This window comes from Schistocerca americana, chromosome 7, assembly GCF_021461395.2.
Source record: "Schistocerca americana isolate TAMUIC-IGC-003095 chromosome 7, iqSchAmer2.1, whole genome shotgun sequence".
Taxonomy (NCBI): domain Eukaryota; kingdom Metazoa; phylum Arthropoda; class Insecta; order Orthoptera; family Acrididae; genus Schistocerca; species Schistocerca americana.
Genome location: NC_060125.1, coordinates 35836339 through 35860454, shown reverse-complemented (window position 1 = coordinate 35860454; position 24116 = coordinate 35836339). Strand labels below are relative to the sequence as shown.

The 24116-nt window shown below is 38.6% G+C and overlaps 1 protein-coding gene across 1 annotated transcript in view; it reads left to right on the top strand.

Annotated features, from left to right (window-relative positions):
* The window catches only part of LOC124622251 (protein unc-13 homolog C), a gene marked incomplete at its 5' end in the record, with an annotated part of 692708 nt that overhangs the window by 376712 nt on the left and 291880 nt on the right, over positions 1-24116 (top strand). Inside the window, 2 exons of the mRNA XM_047147909.1 lie at positions 4588-4729; positions 20931-21057. Of these exons, the coding sequence (XP_047003865.1) occupies positions 4588-4729; positions 20931-21057 (269 nt within the window). The remainder of the gene's footprint in view (positions 1-4587; positions 4730-20930; positions 21058-24116) is intronic.

Genomic DNA, 24116 nt, shown 5'->3' with positions numbered 1-24116 from the left:
AATTCAACAATTTCCAACAACCAACAGATGTGTGGCAGACTGGTCAAATGACCATTCTCTGAGAAGGCAGGAATGTTGTCCCTCCACCTCCTCCTCCTGCTGCTGCTGCAGCTGCAATTCCACTTAGCCACATTTTGCACTTTGCAGCTGCTCTGTTTGTATTTGAGCATGTAGTTGCTACTCACATCTATTTGGCCCTTTGCTGGTGATGAGGCTACTAATTGTGGTTGACATTGGTGTTAAACTACCTAATTCATTTATAAATCTCCAATGCCCTCAAGTGCCATGAGACTGGCCCATAAGCTATGGGCTTCTCTTTGGGCAAATACGGTTGTACTTCTGAGGACCCACTAAATCAGATGTTTCCCTGTAATTTGTAAGATCTGGTTTACGTGGTCATTATTGTGCCACATGTAAACCTATTCCTCTGAGCATGTTCTGTACAGTAAATAAAGTATTAAAGAAGATTTTACACAAACCATAAGTCAAGAGATGTGAACTAGATTTTTTGCGGGTGCGGAAAACATTTTGAAAAATTAAATCAATATTTGGTTTATGAGCACAATAACTTTTATGTCATTTCATTATCTCACTATATATGTGCCTTTGGTACGTCAAAATTTTTAATAATAGTACATTGCAAAATATTATTAAAACTTATGTAGTTTGAAAATCTTGGTCTTGAAGAACATTGAGTGTCCCAACTGTTGACTATTAACTGTTATTTTGTTACAGATACATCATCTTTGGTAAGTGTGTGTGTGTGTGTGTGTGTGTGTGTGTGTGTTTGGGTGTGTGTGTGTGTGTATGCGTGTGTGTGTGTTGCTAAAACTATGCGTAAACTAAGAGCTCTGTGAAGCGTCCAACTTCCCTTCACTGTTTTCCATTTATATCCCACGTTACTATAAATTGCCACCAGTCAAAACCTAGATAAAGAGAGCTTTCATTTATCTCAAATCAGCTCTTTAGAGTTGTGACTGCATACCTATTTCTCATACTATTTTGCAAATGAGAAATGTATAGCTGAATTATACCAAAGGCTTACTCATTTCAAAATCATGTGAACTTCTGTCTATTTTGTGAAAAGGTACCAAATGAAGAATGACTATGCATTATGTAAAAGGACATTCATGTCAAAAAAATAAGTAACTGGAAAGGGAGTCCATTCATTCATGTATCATGAACAGAGCCTTCTGGGATGTATATGCAGCACAAATTTGTATTTAAACATGAAAAATCCATGATGAAATAATAGCAATATGAAAAGGATAAGCTGCTACTCACCACAGAGAGGAAGTATTGAGTGACACATTGAAAAAAGATTGCTAATATTGTAAGCTATTGGAATAAGTTCTTCATCAGACATAGACAAAACAAAACACACACACAGGCCACTGTTGCCTCTGGGCCCAGATGCAGCTGCATCTGAGGTCAGAACAGGTGTATAATGGGGAAGTGGAGAGAAAGCAGGGTTGGGATAAGGGAAGGTGCTAGTGTTGGCTGTGGGAGTGTGGAGGGATGTGGTGGGGACAGAGCCAAGAGGAGAGCACTGCACAGGTGCGCTAGTAGGATGGAAGACATGTTTGAGCTGGTGTGGAAGTAGCAGGAAAGGGGATAGGCAGGTGGAAGACAGGGCCTAGTGAAGACTGAAGCCAGATGGGGTACAAGAACAAAGAATATGTTGCTGGGAGAGTTTCCACCTGCACAACTCAGGAAAACTGGTGTTAGTGCGAAAAATTCAGATGGCACAGGCAGTGAAGCATTTGTTGAAGTCAAGCACGTTACGTTGGGCAGCATGCTCAGTAACAGGGTGGTTCAGCTGTCTCTTGGCTGTGGTTAGATGGTGGCTATTCATTCGAACACATGGCCCAGACAGAATGTGGCGCAGTAGTTACAGCTAAGTTTGTACATTGTGTGACTGCTTTTGCAGGTGGACCTGAATTTGATGAGGTGGGAGATTCTTGTTAAAGGGCTGGGGCATGTACTAGAGGAGTGATGTATGTGATAGGTCTTACACCTAGATCTATTCCAGTGACATGAGCCATGGGGCAAGGGGTTGGAGGCAGGAATGGAATAGGGCTGGACAACGATATTGTTAAGTTTGGTTGGGCATCTAAATACCACTGTGGGAGGGATGATGAGGATATTTCAGGACATGATGAGGGGCAGTGGAAAACCTGGTGGAGAACGTGATTCAGTTGCTCCAGTTCTGGGTGGTACTAAGTCACAAGAGGAGTGCTCCTTTGTGGCCAGACAGCAGGCATGTGGGAAGTGGTAGGTGACTTGAGGGACAAAGACACGGGAATCTGTTTCTGGAAAAAAATGGAGAGGAGGGTAATTCCAGTCTGTGAAGGTCTCAATGAGACTCTTGACATGTTTGGAGAAGGAATACTTCTCATTACAGATCCAACAACCATAGGTTGCTTGACTGTTTGGAAGGGACATCTTTGTGTGGAATGGGTGGCAGCTTTTGAAGTACAGATATTGTTGGTGGTTGGTAGGTTTTATATGGACAGGGTTACTGACATAGCTATCCTTGATTTGAAAGTTGACATCAAAGAAGGTGGATTGTGAGGCTGAGGAGGACTGTGTAAATCGAATGGGGGAGAAGGTGTTGAGATTCTAGAGGCATGTGAATGGCGTAGCTCACCCTTGGTTCAGATGATTGGTCTGATCATGGTGAGGGGTTTTAGATTTTGTGTCTTGAGGAAAGGTTCCTCTAGATGGCCCAGGAATAGGTTGGCATAAAGTGGTGCCATGTGGGTGCCCGTTGCTGTACCACAGGTTTGTTTGTTGTTGATACTTTCAAAGGAGAAGTAATTATGGGTGAAGGTATAGTTGGTCATGATGACCAGGAATGAGGTTGTTGGCCAGAATCAATAAGGTGCTGGGAAAGGTGGTGCTCTGTAGTAGTCATTAGGAACGTTAGTGCAGAGAGAGATGTCACCGACAGTGATTAGCAGGACACTGGGTGGTAAAGCGACAGGAACAGCGGAGAATCCATTGAGGATATGGTTGGTGTCTTTTATACACGAGTGTAAGTTACTGGTAATAGGCTGGAGGTGTTAGTCCAAAGGAATTATCTGTGAGAGCACAGTAATCAGAAACAATGGGGCATCTTGGATAGTTGTGTCTAGGACTTTAGGAAACATGTGGAACAAAGGAGTGGTGGGGCTGTGGAGGGAAACATTCTCAGGGCAGAGGTTCTTGTGTGGACCTAGGGGTTTGAGGAGTGGCTGGAGATCCTATATTTCTGGTATGGGGTAATTGTTGCAGGACTTGCACATAGACATGACTGATGCTGGAGTCCCTCTGCCAGGTAATCCCTGTGTCTCATAACCAAAGTGATGAAATCTTTGTGTAGGATTATAAATTCTTGTTGTCAGTCTTGAGCATAATAATTTAATTTTGTTCATGATTCACAGTATGCTGTAAATCAGGTATACATGTTGGTGGGAATGGTGATGGTTGAAGAAAAGTGTAAGGCTTGCTTTGTTATTTCAGATAAGCAAAACCAAATATTCCCAACAGCCAACAGATGTGTGGGAGACTGGTGCAAGAATGTTGTCTCTCCTCCTCCTCCTGCTGCTGCAACTTCACTCATCCACATTTCTCACTTTGCAGTTGCTCTATCTTCTGTTTGTATTTGAGCATGTAGTTGCTGTTCACACCTATTTGGCTTTTGTCAACTGCAACAGACTTAGACTACTAGTTGTGACCAGCATTGCTGTTAACCTTCTTCATTTATAAATCTTCTATCCACTCAAGCACCATGAGGTTGGCCCATCAGCTATGGGATTTCCTTTGGCGATATACAGTTGTACTTCCGAGGACCCATTAAATCAAATGTTTGCCTGTAATTTATAAGATCTGATTTACGTGCTCATTATTGTGCCACATGTAAACCTATTCCTTTCAGCATGTCCTGTACAGTAAATAAAGTATTAAAGGTGATGTTACCCAAACCATAAATCAAGAAATATGTACTGTATAATTTTGAGGGTGTGGAAATCATTTTGAAAAATGAAATCAATATTTGGTTTATAAACACAATAACAATTACGTCATTCCATTACTCCATTAACTCACTATATATGTGCCTCTGGTACCTCAAAATTTTTAATAAGAGTTTATGCTGACTTTAAAACACCTGTGATTTCACTTTGGAAACTGGAAGTAATGTAATTCAGCAAATAAAATAAAATAAAATAAATAAAAGATGTCAGTGTTTCCTCCAAAACTCTTCTACAGAAGAAATTGCTTTGCTGTGCGAAATGAACTCTTTTGTAATTTTTACTGCATCAAGAAACATATTAATGATTTTCATATGCAGTGTGGGAATAGTAACCATAAACTAAATTCACGATGTAGACAGAAGTTTTCCAAAACTTATAACATAAAAATAATCCATACTCTTCACAGAGGAGCTAAAGTTGTGTTGGATAACTATTTGAGAACTGTATGTGTTAATGTAAGCTTCATCTCATTTTTTTTATTAATGCATCAATAAAAGAAATCATTTAATCAGATTTCCGTGTTCATATAAGTCTACAAACAGCAGTTGTGAACTGTATGATTTGATTTCAGTTATCTGCGCCCAGGGTTTGATTGCAAAGGATAAAAGTGGAACATCTGATCCATATGTTACTGTACAAGTTGGAAAAGTTAAGAAGCGGACCAAGACCATGCCACAAGAGCTCAATCCAGTTTGGAATGAAAAATTTTATTTGTAAGTTAATAACAATGTAATTAATAACTGTCATTTGGTATTTTTATATATCCATAATATTGATCAGGAAATTTGTTATGTCTCTTTGATAGCATATATGTGTTACATATTTCTGTCTTAATGTTTTAAAGTACTGTTGTAAATCAGATTGCCACCATACTGAAAAAGGCTACATGTTGTCCGTTTGCATGAGAAATTTGTATAGAAGTACAGGGGGAGCAAAAAGTCTTCCCCCGATTACAAAAATTTACAACAGAATAACTGTTTGAAATAGTAAGTTACATTTGATGTCGTTACATAGGTTAGTGTTACTACTGACCAACAGATGGCGCTAGTGCTCCACTACACCTACGCGGTCAGTTAGGTCACGTTAGTTGCTGGCAAAATGGCGTCGTAACAGAAGAAAGTACAGAGTGTGCTTTGGTTTCACGAAACGAAATCGCCCATCAGTGTTCAGCATAAATTTTGGGCTTCTTATGGATGCTGCCCTCCTGAAGTTAAGTCAGTAAAGCAACTGTATGCTAAGTTTAACAAAACAGGCAGCGTTGAAGATCGTCCTCAAAGTGGCAGCCCTCTTGTGAGTAATGCAACTGTATATCATGTTCGGTAATTGTTTCAACAGAGTCCGTCTAAATCAACTTGTCAAGCATCACATGAACTTCAAATACCACAAGCAAATACAGTGCAGATTCTTCATGAAAGGCTTAGGTTGCATGGTTATAAAGTGCAAATTGTGGAGGCCTTGCAACCAAATGATTTGCTGTCACATGCTGAATTTGCAACTGAGATTGTCAACAGGACTGATGACACTAACGATTACTTAAATAGTATATGCTTTACTGAATTGAAGTGAATTGAATCGATGAATCCACCTTTCATGTCAGTGCAATGGTAAATAGGCATAATGTTTATGGGGTTCAGAATGTCCACATGCTACTGTACACTCACAGTTAGACAGCGAAAAAGTGAATGCTTGGTGCAGCCTCATACATAACAAGGTTTTTGGACCATTTTTCTTTGCAGAAAAATCCATTGCCGCTAACATTTACTTAGACGTTTTGCAACAGTTCATTGCCCCACAGTTAGAAGAATATCAACCATAGATAATTTTCCAGCAAGATGGAGCACCTCCCCCCCCCCCCCCCCCTCCACCGCTCCGGGCTTTGATAGTGTGTGGTTTCCTGTATGAAACAGTTCCAGATCTGTGGATTGGAAGGAACAGTCCAACACCCTGGCCATCGCAGTCTCCAGACATTACACCCGTTGACTTTTGTTTCTGGGGTTATATTAAGGACAGAGTCTTTGTCACATCAGTTGCTGACTTTGACGAACTGAAGGCTAGGATACAAGCTACTGTGGGTACTGTGACAGAGCACATGTTACGAAATACCTGGCAGGAACTGGAATACCGCCTTGACATTCTCTGAGCTAGCAAGGAAGCTCACATTGAGGTTTACTAACGTAAGTGGTCTTGAAAAAGACTAGTAACATTAACCTAAGTAACAGCATCAAATGTAAATTATTATGTCAAATGGTTATTCTGTAATAAACTGTTATAATCAGGGCAAGACTTCATGCTCACCATGTATATGAAATGTAACCCCAGGCCTGAATTTAATAATAGTACTCTCTCTCTCTCTTCTCTCTCTCCCTCTCTCTCCCTCTCTCTCTCTCTCTCTCTCTCTCTCTCTCTCTTGTGCATGCACACTCACACACACACAGAGATTAATTGAATTACTTAAGAAGGAAAATGATTTTACAATTGTTTATTGCCTGTTAACGTTATTATATCACTTGGAATTTCATAAGATATTTTTATGCTTGTTTATTTTACCCCAGTGCCAGAACATGGTAACATTGTGAATAACAGAGATCATTTTTATGGGCAGTTTGAAATATAAGAATGCTGCTGCTGTTTTAAAATTGTGCTCTGTTAATGAGCATATGTTCAGTCACTGGATGCAGAACGATCAAAGTTGTACAGTACCATTTTGGTGCTATAACGAGTTTTCATTAAAGAAAGCTAGCAAATATAATTTTACCATGACTCGTTACCAAACTCTGCTCCATACTTAAAATGCTGCAAACTGTGTTTTGCATAAATATCAAAAAATACACTTCATTAAAAGCGTTTTTACTTTTGTATTTAGTTATATTATTCAAAATCTGTTATGCATCACTAAATAATTAGCAGTTTTATGAGTATACTGATGAATGTTGATGTCTAAGCTATGTCCTGTGATGAGGTAACTTATTTATAATGTCCTATGGTTACAGCAGTTCTTGAAACCCTGAATCCCAAAACAGGCAGAATTAATTGCTGCAGAGATGCATTCTTAATTTAGTTTTATATTTCTTGAGGTTCCTAATTCCCAATCCTTTCTTGTATTGTATGTAATCATTTCACCTCAATTAGAAACTGACATTTATTGTTTGTAGTTAATAACAGTAAATCTACTGAAGTGTAGGTCTAAGAATTGTCATATCGTTCAAGAAACACAAGCCATTGAATAAACAACTGTATGCAATATTCTTATTGCCCCTTTTTTTTAATTATACATCTCATTGACATCTGAACATTACCCCAAAAGGTTATACCTAAAGATAGAGAAACTGAAAGGATTTTAGCTATGAAAAGAAACAAATATCTTGAAGTCATAACAGTTACAGATACTTCTCAGAGCAAAGCAAGCTGCTCTGAGCTTTTTGGTTAGCTTATGTTAGCTTATCAAAATATTAATCCCATGTAAATTTGTTGTCCATCAACACAAATAAAAAAGAGAGTTGGCAGAATCATCTAGGTCAGTAACCTCTTTGAAAATCTATATTGGGCAGGCAGTTTCAAAGTGTCATTTCTATTCTTAGCTGCTATGTAATAAGAGAGGTATCAAATACAATCAAGGAGTGAGTTACATACTTCCAAATGGTGAACATGTACCACATCATAATTAACAGGTACTTTGAAAATGATATATTCAACTTGCAATTTTAGTAAGTCTACAACTTTTGTATTTTGCTATGTCTGCAGTCTTTTCAGTATTTTTATCTCTTCCTCCCCCCCCCCCCTCCCTCTGCCACCCCCCCCCCCCCCCCACCATTCTTTTCTGTTTTTCTACTGTCCACTCATGTGTTTTATCATATCTCATTTTATGTTTGCTCTTACTAGTTGCTTTCTTTTTATCAGTCTGTTTACTCAATTTCTCTCCTCATGTGGCTGCTAGTATGCATTTTTATAATTGTTTCTTTCAATTGGCACATTTCTTATTTCCTCTGCAATGAATATCATATCTGCTCATTTCATGTAACAAGACATTAGCACTTTACTTGAAGATAACTGTTGACTGGCTTGAAATAGCATTTATAATTTTGTATGTCCTGAGTTCATTTTGCTTTCATAATTTGAAAAAGAAGTGATGATGCCAGGTGCGCTATGTATTGGACATTCTTTGCAGTATTCGTAGACTATTGCTAACAGTGTTTTCTTAACAAGTAGTCTTTTTGTATGATAGAAAACAATGTTAAGTGTTACCAACATTCATTTCTTGTTATAAAAGTGTAAACATATAATGCTTTAAAGTTTTTTTTTTTTTCAGAATTTACCACATTTTTTGACTAGAAAGATTATTATTAAACAAAACTAAAATAATATTTAACTAATGGTGTGCTACCCCTTAGCGAACTGGAGACAGAAGTAGCTGTAACCTATTCAAATAAGATTTCACATAAAATTACATTAAACAAATGTTTTATATGACTCAGTCTGGGTTTAGGTTTATGCCATTTTAATTTAATTAGTAGTGACCAATAATCTCTAATGTCAGTATTTAAGTAATATTAAATGTTGGTAGGTCAGGTCTTCAACAGAGAGTAAAATGATTCCTATCAGGTAACCAACTTAAGTTTATTAATAAACTCATCTTAAGCAATTCCAGACTAATAATGATCGACAGGAAGCCTAGAAATTACTGCTTACCTCAATGTAAATGAGATTGCAGGTATACAGTTAGATAATGACCATTTGTGTGTGTGTGTGCGTGTGTGTGTGTGTGTGTGTGTGTGTGTGTGTGAGAGAGAGAGAGTGTGTGTGTGGAGCAAGAGAGAGAGAGAGAGAGAGAGAGAGAGAGAGAGAGAGAGAGAGAGACAGAGAGAGAGAGAGAGAGAGAGAAGGCTAAAGAACACTAGGTGAAAATTTTCACTCATGTAGTTAGCAATTATAATAATTGTTACTGTAGAAATGAACATTAACAGCAACAACCACAAGAAGCTTCTTTTTTTCATGAGGTTACCAGTTTCGGTCTATTTTAGACCACCCTCAGACCTATCACCTGGATGGTAGATGGGGGTGGTAAACAGAGCAGGCACTACAACTCCACGAATGCTAACTTACAGTCTGAAACAGACCTGTGTGTGTGCGTGTGTATGTGTGTGTGTGTGTGTGTGTGTGTGTGTGTGTGTGTGTAGAGAGAAGGGAAGGGGGGGGGGGGGGGGGACAGGTCAGTGGAATATAATGGGTGAAGTGAAATGAGTAGAGCCCGGAAAAATTCACATTTTGCAAAATAGATGCAAACTCTGCCTCAAAATACGAAATGCTATTTCATTGTGATTTGTATCCAGATAAACTATTTTATCAGAGATAGTTTGAAATAACTTAATTTTCTGCATATAAATATCAATAATATAACCAATTTTCTGTTACTGGTACTGTACATCGTTTGGTGAAGCCCAATTTGGAAAGATAAAGTGTGTAAGAACCTGATAGCAAAATAAAAAATGTACAGACGCAACAATCTGTCAATGCGCTCAATGATATGGCACCATGCCAAATGGCTCCATGGCAACTGTGGTTGGTTGAATGGGCTATTTAAGATACATGCCGCGTAATACAACATAGAAGTATGGGTAGACCTACTCAGTTGTGGGAAACAGCATTTTACAACAAAGAAATGTGTAACTTTTTGCTAGCTAAAAATCAGAAGATGATATAATTCAGACACTTTTAATGTGGAATATTAGGGCATCACATGTTTTTAACTGTGGTCACATTGAATACCCCTCAAACTATGTTGTTAACAATTCTCTGCTAACCTCAACAAAAAATTGTGCGGTAGCCATCCCGAATGCCTGGTGTTGTGCATTGCTCATTGTTTTCTTTTCTTATTTGGAAATAAGAGAAGCAATTAATCCATGTCCATAACAGATTTTAATTAGCATCCTTACAACACCAAACGAGACCAGCGATCCCTGTAACAGTGTCACTATGTTTACATGCAACATATGTTCTGAAAGATGAGAACCAAATTTTGGAAACCGTTTTTTGCTGTTGCTGTTGCTGAAGCAGATTTACTGGCCCAGGTAAATATGGCACCTGGAAAATAGATACTGGTTATGATTTACTCAGCACAATTGCTATTTCTCTTCAAGTAGATGAGGTGTAAATAGCTTCAGTCACATATTTCTACTTATCCTTTACTGCATATAAAGTCACTCCATCCATATTAGCCAAAAATTTTTAAAAACAAACAAAACCTATTAGTCCAAGCACATTTAAAAACTAGTTGCATTTACATGCAAGTGAAAATTGATTGCGGATTTGGAAAACCAGCCACCAGAAGCGGATTTCCAGAATCGATTTTGGTGTGTTACATGACCACCCAGAAGCGGTAGGCTACTGGGAAATCGGCTTACGAAATCCGCTTTTGGGATCCCCATGTAAATGGAATATGTGTCAGTTTTACTGTAGTCTGCAGCCCTACCAAAGGCAGGTGGCACTTGTTTGTCAGCACTGCTCCTTTCCCTTCTGGCAGTCAAAATTCTAGTTTGCTTACGATCACGGCATTTGCCACTATAACCTGTGCTGCCTGCCTTCTGCGCTATGCCGAATGGAAAATGAAATCTGTAACTTTTTTCAACTGTGCCAAAATCCTTTCTCTAACGCAAAAATAGAGTTACTGTATGCTAGGTTCTACTTCTATGCTATAGTGACCGGCACGAAAATAATGCTTCAAGGTCATCTCGCCATATTACAACATTCCCAGTTTTTTTTTATAGTGATAATTTCAGATGTTCGTTTTGAGCAACTCTATTTTTAGTCTAGAATATGATGGAGTACTCTCCAAAAGAAAATTATGACTAGCTGCCAAGAAAGAAATTAAAACTAATGTTACAAGAAATATTTTAGAAAAATAACTTTTTACTTCAATCTGTGGTATCAACAAAATCACTAATGTAATTGGACTGAAAAAAATATATATATGAACATCCTCAAAGTTTAAAGATCCATATGCTGCATCTTTTATTTCAGAAACATAAAAGTATTCTGACATAAATAATAAAATATTATAAGAGGTGTGAAACTGTGCCTACTACGTAGCGAAAAATGTAGTCATTGATTATTTTTCGTTCTGTAGGACCGCAAAGAAACTTCCTGTGAGAATGTTGTTAAGAAAACTACAAAATTATTTTTGGTAACATTTCAGACATCATTATTGTATCATATCTCATACAGAGGCAAATTACTCACTCTATATTCCGTGCACAGCAGCGCGCAAGTTGTTGTAGGCTGTCACCAGGAGTTTTGTTTGGACCTCTCACTTTAATATGACCTTGAATATTGCCTACTTGCCAAAATATTTTACTGGCTGCTAATATATAGCCTTTGTCATTGCATCAATCACTCAAAATGCCAATATACACTACGTAAAAGCAACTATAGTTATTTTGCAGCCAATATTTTCTATCAAGTCAAGCAAAAAAGCAACTATAATTATTTTGCAGCCAATATTTTCTATCAAGTCAAGCAAAATATTTGTTTGAAAGGTTTTGTGAAACCCAAGTTTTATCTAAATTTGCTATAAGCCTATTATTCTCAGCACGCAATATGTGCTTGGTACACAAAAACCTCATTCTTACTAATGCAGTGTCCCTGTCCTGTGTTACAAATTTCGTCCATCTTTACAGTTTCTGAATTAAAAACAAAGTGGGAGGAGAAGACGGTGCATTGAAGTGACTGGCCAGAATAATCAGTTTTATCATGGACATTGCCCTGTATTTCTCTAGCCATCAGATACTATCCTCTATCATACTAAAGTAATACAATTCTGTGTTCTAGCTTTTTGTGAAAATCGTTAAATATCATAGATTTCTATGCTCTTCTTGGAGAATCAGAATAGGTGCTGAGACTGTTCTGATGTTACTGCACTGTTTATATATACTGTCAATATAGAAGCAGCACAACGTTTTGGCATTTTATGAACTACATTACCCTTACTACGAAACAGCCAGTAAATCCTTCTATGAAAACAAGGAGTTAAATTTCGAATGTACAAGTAAACCGAATGTAGTAAGATTATATCCGAATGTGAAGACATTCAATACAGGTTGTTAGGGAAAACTGTTGTTAATTAATGCAGAGTTGACAATCATATTTTAATTGACAGTTACTGTCGAGTAAACTAATGGCCACCACTTATGATAAAACTATCAGTCGTCTGCAGTAAGGGAAAAAAATTTGCAGTATGCCCTCTATAACTGAAATTAATAGACAAACATTTAAATCAAGTCAACTTTTTACATAGACAGCACTTACCTACACTGAACAATCTTATGGTTCCATGTCTTCAGATTCACTGTCACTTGTTTCAGCGAGGTGTATCATTGCAGATTCCACTATGGTGCCTCTTAAACCCTGGTTCAAGTAATCAGTTTCTTGCAATGCTTCTGCATGTTTTACACACCTCTCCCAGTCCTGCTGAGTAACATTCTCAGGAGCTTTGTGTGTTAGCTTCTTGACATCAGCAAGTTTGAAAGTAGTATTTCTTTTCACTACTTCTTGATTTACTTGGGCCCATATCAGTTCAATGGGATTATACTGGCAGTAATACGGTGGTCGGCATACCACTTGGTGTCCCATTTCATTTGCCAGTTGATCTGATTCTTAAGTCTTTTTGGCACCTACAATTTCTTCCTTAGATAGAAGTTCTGCCTTCATTTCATTGACTGAAAATTAAACATTCTTTCTCTTTAACCACTCCATAATATCTGCCTTGCACCAATTTGAATGTGGCAGCTTTTCTGTCTGAATGGAGTGGTAGCTGGTGTTATACATCATGATAATTGACCCTTCTTCCAGCACAGACAGCAGTTGAATAAACTAATTCTTAAAAACTTCTCCATTCATTTCTGAATGGTAATCTGATTGGCAAGAACTTTTCCCAACATGTAAAACAAATTTGGCCTCTGGTATGAAGCCTGTGGTTAATGAACCAGCGAGGGCGATGATTAATCAGCCACCTCTACAAGCAGGTACTTTCAAACTGCCATTTCCTTTGGAGTCATTCCATATATACTTATTGTTATGGTTCTGTGAAACACAAGTTTCATCCAGGTACACTACAGGCCTGTTGTCTTCAGCATGCAAGGAGTGCATTGTACTCAAAAACTTTCCTCTTGCTGCCACAATGTCTCTGCATTCCATCAAAATTTCTGTCTGTCATTACACGTCTTGAATTGGAAACCAAGGGAGTGGAGAAGATGAAGAACATAGGTCTTTGAGCCTGAGTAATTAATTTTTTCATGGAGGTCAGCCTGTATTTTTTTAGCTGTTGGATACTCTCCTCTGTCGTAATATCCAAGTACAGTTTTATGCATGAGCTCTTTCTTAAAATCGACAAAGTCAGTTGATTTCTGTTCATGTTCATATACCTTTCTTGGAGTATCGAAACCTCATTCATGTTTGGAGATTCTGCCAGTGACACAGATTTGCAAATGCAGCTTACAGTTGACTTGGAGACGCCACATGCTTTAGCACTAAGTTTATGAATTTGCACAAAATTTAGGTTATTCTTTGCTTCTTCATTGTCGGGCAGATCAGTACAAAAGTTGAGTACATTTGATATGATAATTTTTGATTGCTTATGAATGTCTTTCTGCCCTTTATGCACACCGACTAAAGGAGTACTACAAGTAGGCCGTTGCTCCTACAATGTTATTCACCACCGAACACCCACCAAAGCATCTTTCTAAAGACAGTGAGGCACTGAGATAAGACGTGAATACTCGATATAACATGGTAATACTGAGCTTTCAGCTGCTCTGTCCTACCACACTGCTGACGGTACCTACATGGCAACAGAGTCAAGAGGCAGGTGAATCACAGCCCGCAGCCTCTGCTGGTGGCAGGCAGCGGCCGTGACCTTGAGGACTCTGCTTTAGTGCCGGCCACTCTAGTCAGTTCAATCTGTAGTGTTGTTAAACATAGATCTCACAGCTGTGAATGCCCATGGAAGTTCAAAATTCATAGTCTGCAGATTTTTTAATCATCGAATTGGGCAGGAAAAGCCAAGTGATGTCCGGAAACACCTTACTTTGGTGACACATTCAGTTCACTGGCGGGAAAATACTGCTGCATTTCAACAGAACAATCATTCTTGAAAACTGAAATACTGCCAGATGGAGAAACAAAAGGTCTTTTGCAACAAAAAAGTGTGGAAACTTTTGTAGAAGGCAAACAGTCCTGCGAAAAAGTACCCAGTCAGCACTTTTTTAAAGTCACTTTTCAAGAACTAATCTTGGAGAAAAGAGAACCACTTGTAGAAATATCAAAAGCTCAGATGGAAACCCAGTTCTAAGCAAAGAAGAGAAAGCAGAAAGTTGGAAGGAGCATATAGAGGGTCTACACAAGGGCAATGTATTTGAGGACAATATTATTGATATGAAAGAGCATGTAGATGAAGATGAAATGGGAGATATGATACTGCGTGAAGAGTTTGACAAAGCACTGAAAGATCTAAGTCAAAACAAGGCCCTGGGAGTAGACAACATTCAATTAGAACTACTGATAGCCATCCCTGACAAAACTCTGCTATATCGTGAGCAAGATGTATGAGACAGGCAAAATACCCTCAGACTTCAAGAAGAATATAATAATTCCAATCCCAAAGAAAGCAGGTGTTGACAGATGTGAAAATTACTGAACTATCAGTTTAATAAGCCACGGCTGCAAAATACTAACACGCATTCTTTACAGACAAATGGAAAAACTGGTAGAAGCCAACCTTGGGGAAGATCAGTTTGGGTTCTGTAGAAATGTTGGAACACGTGAGGCAATACTGACCCTTATCTTAGAAGATACATTAAGGAAAGGTAAACCTAAATTTCTAGCATTTGTAGACCTAGATAAAGTGTTTGACAATGTTGTCTGGAATACTCTCTTTCAAATTACGAAGGTGGCAGGGATAAAATACAGGGAGTGAAAGGCTATTTGCAATTTGTACGGAATCCAGATGGCAATTATAAGAGTCGAGGGGCATGAAAGGGAAGCAGTGGCTGGGAAGGGAGTGAGACGGGGTTGTAGCTTATCCCCAATGTTATTCAATCTGTATACTGAGCAAGCATAAAGGAAACAAAAGAAAATTTCAGTGTAGGAACTAACATCCATGGAGAAGAAATAAAAACATTGAGTTTTGCTGATGACATTGTAATTCTGTCAGAGACAGCAAAGAACCTGGAAGAACAGCAGAACGGAATGGATAGTGTCTTGAAAGGAGGATATAAGATGAAAATCAACAAAAGCAAAATGATGATAATGGAATGTGTTCAAATTAAATTGGGTGATGCTGAAGGAATTAGATTAGGAAATGAGACACTTAAAGTAGTAAATGAGTTTTGCTATTTGAGGAGCAAAATAACTGATGATAGTTGAAGTAGAGATGTTATAAAATGTAGACTGACAATGGCAAGGAAAGCGTTTCTGAAGAAGAGAAATTTGTTAACATTGAGTATAGATTTAAATGTTAGGATGTTGTTTCTGAAAGTATTTGTGTGGAGTGTAGCCATGTATGGAAGTGAAACATGGATGATAAATAGTTTGGACAAGAAGAGAATAGAAGCTTTTGAAATGTGGTGCTACTGAAGAATGCTGAAGATTAGATGAGTAGACCACATAACCGATGAGGAGGTTTTGAATAGAATTGGGCAGAAGAGAAATTTGTGGCACAACTTGACTAAAAGAAGGGATCGGTTGGTAGGACATGTTCTGAGGCATCAAGGGATCATCAATTTAGTATTGGAGAGCAGTATGGATGGTAGTAATTGTAGAGGGAGACCAAGAGATGAATACAGTAAGCAGATTCAGAAGGATGTAGGTTGCAGTATGTACTGGAAGATGATGAAGCTTGCACAGGATAGAGTAGCTTGGAGAGCTGCATCAAACCAGTCTCTGGACTGAGGACCACAACAGCATAACAACAACCATCTTCACTCATAAAGCATGACGTTTTATATTAGCACATCTAATCATTTACAAACAAAAAGAAAAAAAAGTGTGTATGTTGCCAAAAATAGATGCTAAATTTTCCTGTAGAAATGAGATATATGTTTCAGGAAAAGTTTCTGCCTGTTGAGTTCAGCAGACATGAGGGAGGGAAAAGAGGGATGTGGCGGAAAGCAAGGGGGTGGGGGAATCAGTTCAAAATGGAGTATGTTATAAAGCAGCCACTATATCAACCATCTACATCTACATCTACATCTACATCTACATGACTACTCTGCAATTCACATTTAAGTGCTTGACAGAGGGTTCATTGAACCACAATCATACTATCTCTCTACCATTCCACTCCCGAACAGCGCGGGGGAAAAACGAACACCTAAACCTTTCTGTTCAAGCTCTGATTTCTCTTATTTTATTTTGATGATCATTCCTACCTGTGTAGGTTGGGCTCAACAAAATATTTTTGCATTCGGAAGAGAAAGTTGGTGACTGAAATTTCGCAAATAGATCTCGCCATGACGAAAAACGTCTTTGCTTTAATGACTTCCATCCCAACTCATGTATCATATCTGCCACACTCTCTCCCCTATTACGTGATAACACAAAAAGAGCTGCCCTTTTTTGCACCCTTTCGATGTCCTATGTCAATCCCACCTGGTAAGGATCCCACACCGCGCAGCAATATTCTAACAGAGGACGAATGAGTGTAGTGTAAGCTGTCTCTTTAGTGGACTTGTTGCATCTTCTAAGTGTCCTGCCAATGAAACACAACCTTTGGCTCGCCTTCCCCACAATATTATCTATGTGGTCTTTCCAACTAAAGATGTTCGTAATTTTAACACCCAGGTACTTAGTTGAATTGACAGCCTTGAGAATTGTACTGTTTATCGAGTAATCAAATCCAATGGATTTCTTTTGGAACTCATGTGGATCACCTCACACTTTTCGTTATTTAGCGTCAACTGCCACCTGCCACACCATACAGCAATCTTTTCTAAATCGCTTTGCAACTGATACTAGTCTTCGGATGACCTTATTAGAAAGTAAATTACAGCATCAACTGCGAACAACCTAAGAGAACTGCTCAGATTGTCACCCAGGTCATTTATATAGATCAGGAACAGCAGAGGTCCCAGGACGCTTCTCTGGGGAACACCTGATATCACTTCAGTTTTACTCAATGATTTGCCTTCTATTACTACGAACTGCGACCTTCCTAACAGAAAATCACGAGTCCAGTCGCACAACTGAGACTATACCCCATAGGCCCGCAGCTTGATTAGAAGTCACTTGTGAGGAACGGTGTCAAAAGCTTTCCGGAAATCTAGAAATACGGAATCAACTTGAGATCCCCTGTCATTAGCGGCCATTACTTTGTGCAAATAAAGAGCTAGCTGCGTTGCACAAGAACGATGTTTTCTGAAACCATGCTGATTATGTATCAATAGATCATTCCCTTCGAGGTAATTCATAATGTTTGAATACAGTATATGCTCCAAAACCCTACTGCAAACCGATGTCAATGATATAGGTCTGTAGTTAGATGGATTACTCCTACTACCCTTCTTAAACACTGGTGCGACCTGCGCAATTTTCCAATCTGTAGATACAGATCTATCAGTGAGCGAGCGGTCGTATATGATTGCTAAGTAGGGAGCTATTGTATAAGCATAATCTGAAAGGAACCTAATCGGTATACAATCTGGGCCTGAAGACTTGGCCGTATCAAGCGATTTGAGTTGCTTAGCAACCCGTAAGGTATCTACTTCTAAGAAACTCATGCTAGCAGCTGTTCGTGTTTCAAATTCTGGAATATTCCATTCATCTTCCCTGGTGAAGGAATTTCGGAAAACTGCGTCAATAACTCTTTAGCGGCACAGTCGTTGGTAACAGTACCAACAGCACTGCGCAGGGAAGGTATTGACTGCGTCTTGCCACTTGCGTACTTTACATACGACCAGAATTTCTTCGAATTTTCTACCAAATTTCGAGACAATGTTTCGTTGTGGAACCTATTAAAGGCATCTCACATTGAAGTCCATGCCAAATTTCGCGCATCTGTAAATTTTAGCCAATCTTCGGGATTTTGTGTTCTTCTGAACTTCAAATGCTTTTTCCGTTGCCTCTGCAACAGCGTTCGGACCTGTTTTGTGTACCACGGGGGATCAGTTCCATCTCTTACCAATTTATGAGGTATGAATCTCTCAATTGCTGTTGCTACTATATCTTTGAATTTGAGCCACATCTCGTCTACATTTGCGCAGTCAGTTCGGAAGGAATGGAGATTGTCTCTTAGGAAGGCTTCTAGTGGCACTTTATCCACTTTTTTAAATAAAATTATTTTTCTGGTGGATTTGGAAGAAACTGTATTGAGCCTAGCTACAACGACCTTGTGATCACTAATCCCTGTATCAGTCATGATGCTCTCTATCAGCTCTGGATTGTTTGTGGCTAAGAGGTCAAGTGTGTTTTCGCAACCAAATTCTGATGTGTCTGATATTGACAAAATATTGAGTGCGTGGCAATGCCCTAATAGTAGATGGTGGTGGGTAGTTGCATAGAAGAGGTGCTACACTTGTGTCTGCTGTAGGTATGTGACCTATGCAACAATGTGTCACGTGAGTCTTGGATCTGGAATATTAGTGGCATATGCACAGGCAGGCATGTAATGCAACTTAGGTGGAAAACATGATTCAGTTGTTCCTTTGTTAGATGTCATTGATTGATATTGTGATTATCTCTTGCTGAGTCTTGGCTCGAGATATATTCTCTCCATAAACATTCTCACACATTCCAAAAGAGAATTATGCTGCCCACTCCACTCACTGAAAATGTATCTCTTCCTAACCTCGTGCTTGAACCCCCATCCTGATAGGTCATACCTCTCCTGATGACCCGGATGCAAGTTTATCTTTTGTATCTGAAGTATGATTTTCTGGTCAATTGAGTGTCATGTATGTTCAATCATTAACATAGTGGTGATAATGCTGCAGAAATTGTTGTATCCATGGTTCATTGAATAAAAATGCAATGTGATAAAGTGTTATCTTACAGGAATACCACACCAAAACTGTGAGAAGGGAACTAGATCTGTCTGTACAGTAACTTAGCAGTTGGCTCCATCAATGCATGGTGGAAAATGAAGACTGGACATTAGGTTGTATGGCCATCTTTATTGGGCATCTGTGTAGATTATTCACCACAGTGGGGAAAATGTAAAAAATTGTGAATCTGACACAGGTCATTGGGTTACATGACTCTCCTGTCTGGAAGCCACTACATTTGTTTCACCAGTGATCTTTGCCTGTCTCGAAGCCACTACGTTTATTTCACCAGTGATCAAACATCATTGCACTCAGACTTGTTTCACAAGCTGAAGCATAGTTGTTTGGAATTGATGACATATTCTGATGTACTTTCCACCAATGTATTGCATGGTCAAGTATGATGGTTATCATAAGTTGAACTAATATCTTAGACCTGTTATTATCAGCCCGGAAGTTTTTTGTGAAGACCTGTTATTATAGTCTGTTATTGTGCTAACATTGTCAGGGTCCTGTGTTCATGCCATAGAGATCTGTATCCTTGCTTTCTGTTGCATGACTGCAAGGTTCTGTTACCTATTCACAGTGTACACAACACTCAGGTAATCACTGCGTTCATATACTCATATATCCACTGGTAGCTCATTCAATACCACAGGAGTCAGACGATAAGGTAATCCAGCCAGTAACAGCCCGGCAGTATTGCTGCCTTCAAGTTTATCCAATATTTTTAATGCTGCCTCCATTTGTAATGTGGGAACCATCATTTTTCATTTATGTGATTATAGTATGTCATAATGCTTCATCACTGAATTTATGTTCAGTCCATTATATCTTAAGACCCCATCTTGTTGAGACTAAGTTGGGATTAATCGTTGTTTAACAAAGACCTGTATGAGGTATCACTCTCTGCCCTTTGTGTATTTTAAAGGCAGAACTTAAAAATAGAGACTGCCAGTTGTTTCCATATCTCAAAAAATCATCTGTGTACTAGTTAATGAATTTGTCATAGTACTGATGGTAGTATAAAGGAATCAGATGGTAACAATTAGTAGTTGGACATCTCTCATCATTGGCCATTTATTTTGATATGGAATGGTTCCAGTTGCAGTTCCAGTCATTAAACAGCAGGTGCTTTCTCCTCTCTCTTGTGCATAACATGTTTTGCTGGGTGTCATATGAGGGGAATTCATTTTTCTTTTCAGCAGTAGTTTATTTTCTTCCTCAGTATTCAGACTATTAGTGTTGTTAACTACGGTGAATTTTGTAATAAATGTTATCTCTTGTTGTATAATATCAATCATAAATAAAATAAATTAAAGATAAACCTAGATAGTTTGGAATGGAAAATAAACCTCTGGCTCCCGACTACCAGAAATCTGTGTAGGGCACTTCCTTATATCACTTCACGATTCAGAATACTGAGTAATTACATAACATTAAATAAAGATATTCTGTAAAAGATATTAAATACCAATGAGATTTTTATGATCAATAAGAATACTCGCGTGTAAAGCTTAGAACTAACATGTATTTTCCACAATAAAACAGGAGTGAATAAGGCATATCCATTTAAATAGCACTTTTTTGCTGTGCGTTTTGTATTTGTCTCCACATACCTTCTTTCATTTGTTTGTTAATGCTTTATATATTTTTCCCTTTCTGTTTTATTTGGTTTATATTGATCAATGTCAGATAGCAACTATTTACATCTCTGATTGAAGTGTATACGTTTATAGTATTGAACATTATTTAGTAAAAAATATTTAAATTGCTCCAACAAATGAATACATAGCCAGAAATGTGTTAATGTAGTTCCAAATAAATGTTTATCATATCAGTTGTATAACATCAACAAGGAGAGAAACATTCAAATTACTTATTACAGTGAATGTCACAACTCATCAGATCGTATCAAAGTCCGAGTGTGGGATGAAGATAATGATCTCAAATCCAAACTGAGGCAGAAACTTACACGAGAGTCAGATGATTTTCTTGGACAGACTATTATTGAGGTAATGTAAAAACAAAACAAAAGAAACAAAAAAAATTGTTATAATACCAGCATTAATTATAATAAAGTGATTAAAATTCACTAAATAGTGAAGCAGCTTTGTGCCTATTTCAATATAGCAGAATATACTCTTAGTTGTAAGATATACAAAATTTAGTTTTCTAACTATCTAATTAACAATTTACAGATAAATTGTTGTGTGATATATTTCAGCAAGTAATGGTTTATCACACTTTTTTCCCTGATACTTTTGGCCCATCATTATTTGTCTGGAATTGCACTTTATGAATTTTTATCAAACTAAGAAGTGTGAAGTTTTCAGTTGATTTTATGCAATGGGTAATTTGTATGTCAAACAAAAATAGCAAAATTTTCAGAAATGATAGCCTCATTTCTCATACTATTTGTATATAATTGATGTAGAAGGGAGATTAGAAGGAGTTATTGTTATTATTTTGGTGATTTCTTTCAAGTCTTGCAATTTGATAATGTTAAAGTTAGCCTGATTTCATACCTTTGCTATGAACAATAAAAACTATTTTTAGCATCAGACTTTTATATTATCTGATATGATAAAAAGATTCATTGGATTACTTACAATGGAAGAATGAAGTAAATAACATTTTTATTTCATAATGGTAATGGAAATGCTTGGATGGAGCAGTACATAAAATAAGGCCATTCAGCTGTAGCAGATTGATGCATGCAGCAGAGATCCATGTAACAGAAAACAGCATTCATACTTGCTTTCGAGCACTGTCTCTTTTTCTAGCAAAAGTACACATGTTCACACATACAATCATACAGACACCCAAATACATGCTCCTGTGAGCATTGTAAGACTGATTATTGATATTCAGTTATTGAAAGCAGTTGCCTGAGCTAATGTGGTTAGGGAGTAGGGAAGGACACAAGGAGGAGGTAGTGGGAAAGAGACAGGTCTTTGGACAGATGACTCTGCAGTTGTACATCAAGACAAAGAGAGTACAGAGGCTGGAGCTAGAAAAGATGTAGGAGGAGGGAGAGAGGGAAATGGAGGGGTGGGGGAGAGGTGAGGATGAAGAGAGACAATGGAGAGGAGGAGGAGAGAGAGGGGAAAGGGGGAGAGAGGAAATGCCTACATTGGATGAGGGAGGGGGCGGGGGTGGGGAGGAGGGGTGATTGAAGAAGGCAGTGTGTGATCTGGGTGGAGAAGGAGTGTTGTGGAAAGAAGATGAAAATGAAAACTTAAGATGAGGGAGTAGGAACAAGTTAGCAAAGATTTAGGCCAGGAGGATTGTGAGAGACAGTTCCCATCTTTGTAGTTCCGAGAAACTAGTTCTGGTTGGGAGTATCCAAATGACCCATGCAGTGAAATAGCTGTTGAAGTCATTTACGTTTTGGTGTGCAGCATGTTCAACAACTAGATGATTAAATTTGCAGACGGCCACAGTTTAGTGATAGCCGTTCATGTGAGTAGGTAGCTTGTTACTTGTCATGCCCACATAAAGTGCCATACAGTAATTGCAGCACAGCTGATATATAACATGACTGCTTCCATATGTAGCCCTGCCTTTTACTGGCCTGTGATAAGATGTGGCTGGTGGGTGTATGGAAATGACCTATCATGTTCAGTATTGGGACTAGTATTATAGTAGGAATGGAGAAGATATTCTGTAGGTTGGGTGTGCAACTGAAAACTACTTTGGGGATAGTGGGTGGGATTTTTGGTAGGATATTCCACATCTCAGGGCATGACAAGAGGTAATTCAAGCTGTTTGGAGGATGTGGTTGAACTTTTCCAGACCAAGGCGATACTGGGTGATCAGAGGAATGCCGGTCAGTGGATGGTTAGGAGGTTTCCTGTTCTCAGAGGAGCAGATGGCATTGAAGACTTGTTTGGGTATAAGCTGGACAAAAGATTGTCTGTTGGTAAAGATGCTGGTGAGTGAGGTTATTAGTATATATTGAGAGCTTTCCACTACAGATGCGACATCCACGGATGGGGAGGCTATAAGGAAAAGACTTTTTCACATGGAATGGGTGACAGCTGTCAAAGAGGAGGTATTATTGGTGATTGGTGCACTTCATATGTGAGCAGGTGCTGAGGTTCTGGAGGGAAGAGCAAAGACTGTCTCTGTCATGAATTCAGATAATGAAAATGTCATCATTGAATCTTAACCAGAAAAGGGGTTTTTGGCATTGATCAATAGGAATATTTTCTCCATAATTGGGCACACAAAGGTGACATGTGGGTATCTGCAGCAATGCCATGGGTTTCTTCATAGATTAGGCCTACAGAAATAAAATAATTGTCAGTCAGGATGCGGTTGACCAGAAGGATCAGAAAAGAGGAGGTAGGTTTGATATCAGGAGGACTCTGGGAAAGGTAGCATTCCATGACTGAATGGCATGGGTATAGGGGATGTTACTCTGTGACCACATTGGATCCATAGTAAGGAGTCTAGTGGTGACAGGGTGGGAACTGTGGGAAAACGGTTAAGGAACTGGGCAATGGCTTGGATGTAGGATGGGAGTATATGGACAACAGTTTAGAGGTGTTGATCAAAAGAGGCAGAGGTTCATTCTGACAGAGCATTGTACCCATCAACAATAGGGCAGTCAGTTGGGAGACCCATGGAGTTTGGGTTTGTGGATTTAGGGGAGTGGGTAAAAGGTGTGAGTGTGGGAGGTTGCTGGTGTGAGAAGGGAGATGGATTCAGGTTTCAGGTTTTGGGATGGAAAAGGAGCTGCTGGAGGTCATGTTGCACTTGTCAATGGTATCATGGTCATAAAGTTGTATGCAGAGGTGTCAGAAAGTTGACGAAGACCTTGAGTCACATAGTTACTAAGACTCATGACCACAGTGGTGTAGACTTTGTCCATGGGAAGTATGATAGAGTCTGAATTTATGAGATAATGACAACTGTGTATTCTATAAGAGCGATGTTAGATACACTAGAGAAGGATTTAAGATAGGAAGGTGAGGCCAAGTTTGAAGCGAGGAATCCTTCAACGATTACCAGGGGATGACTGGGTGGGAGGAGAGGATGATTACAAATCTTCTGTGCCATCTCCTTC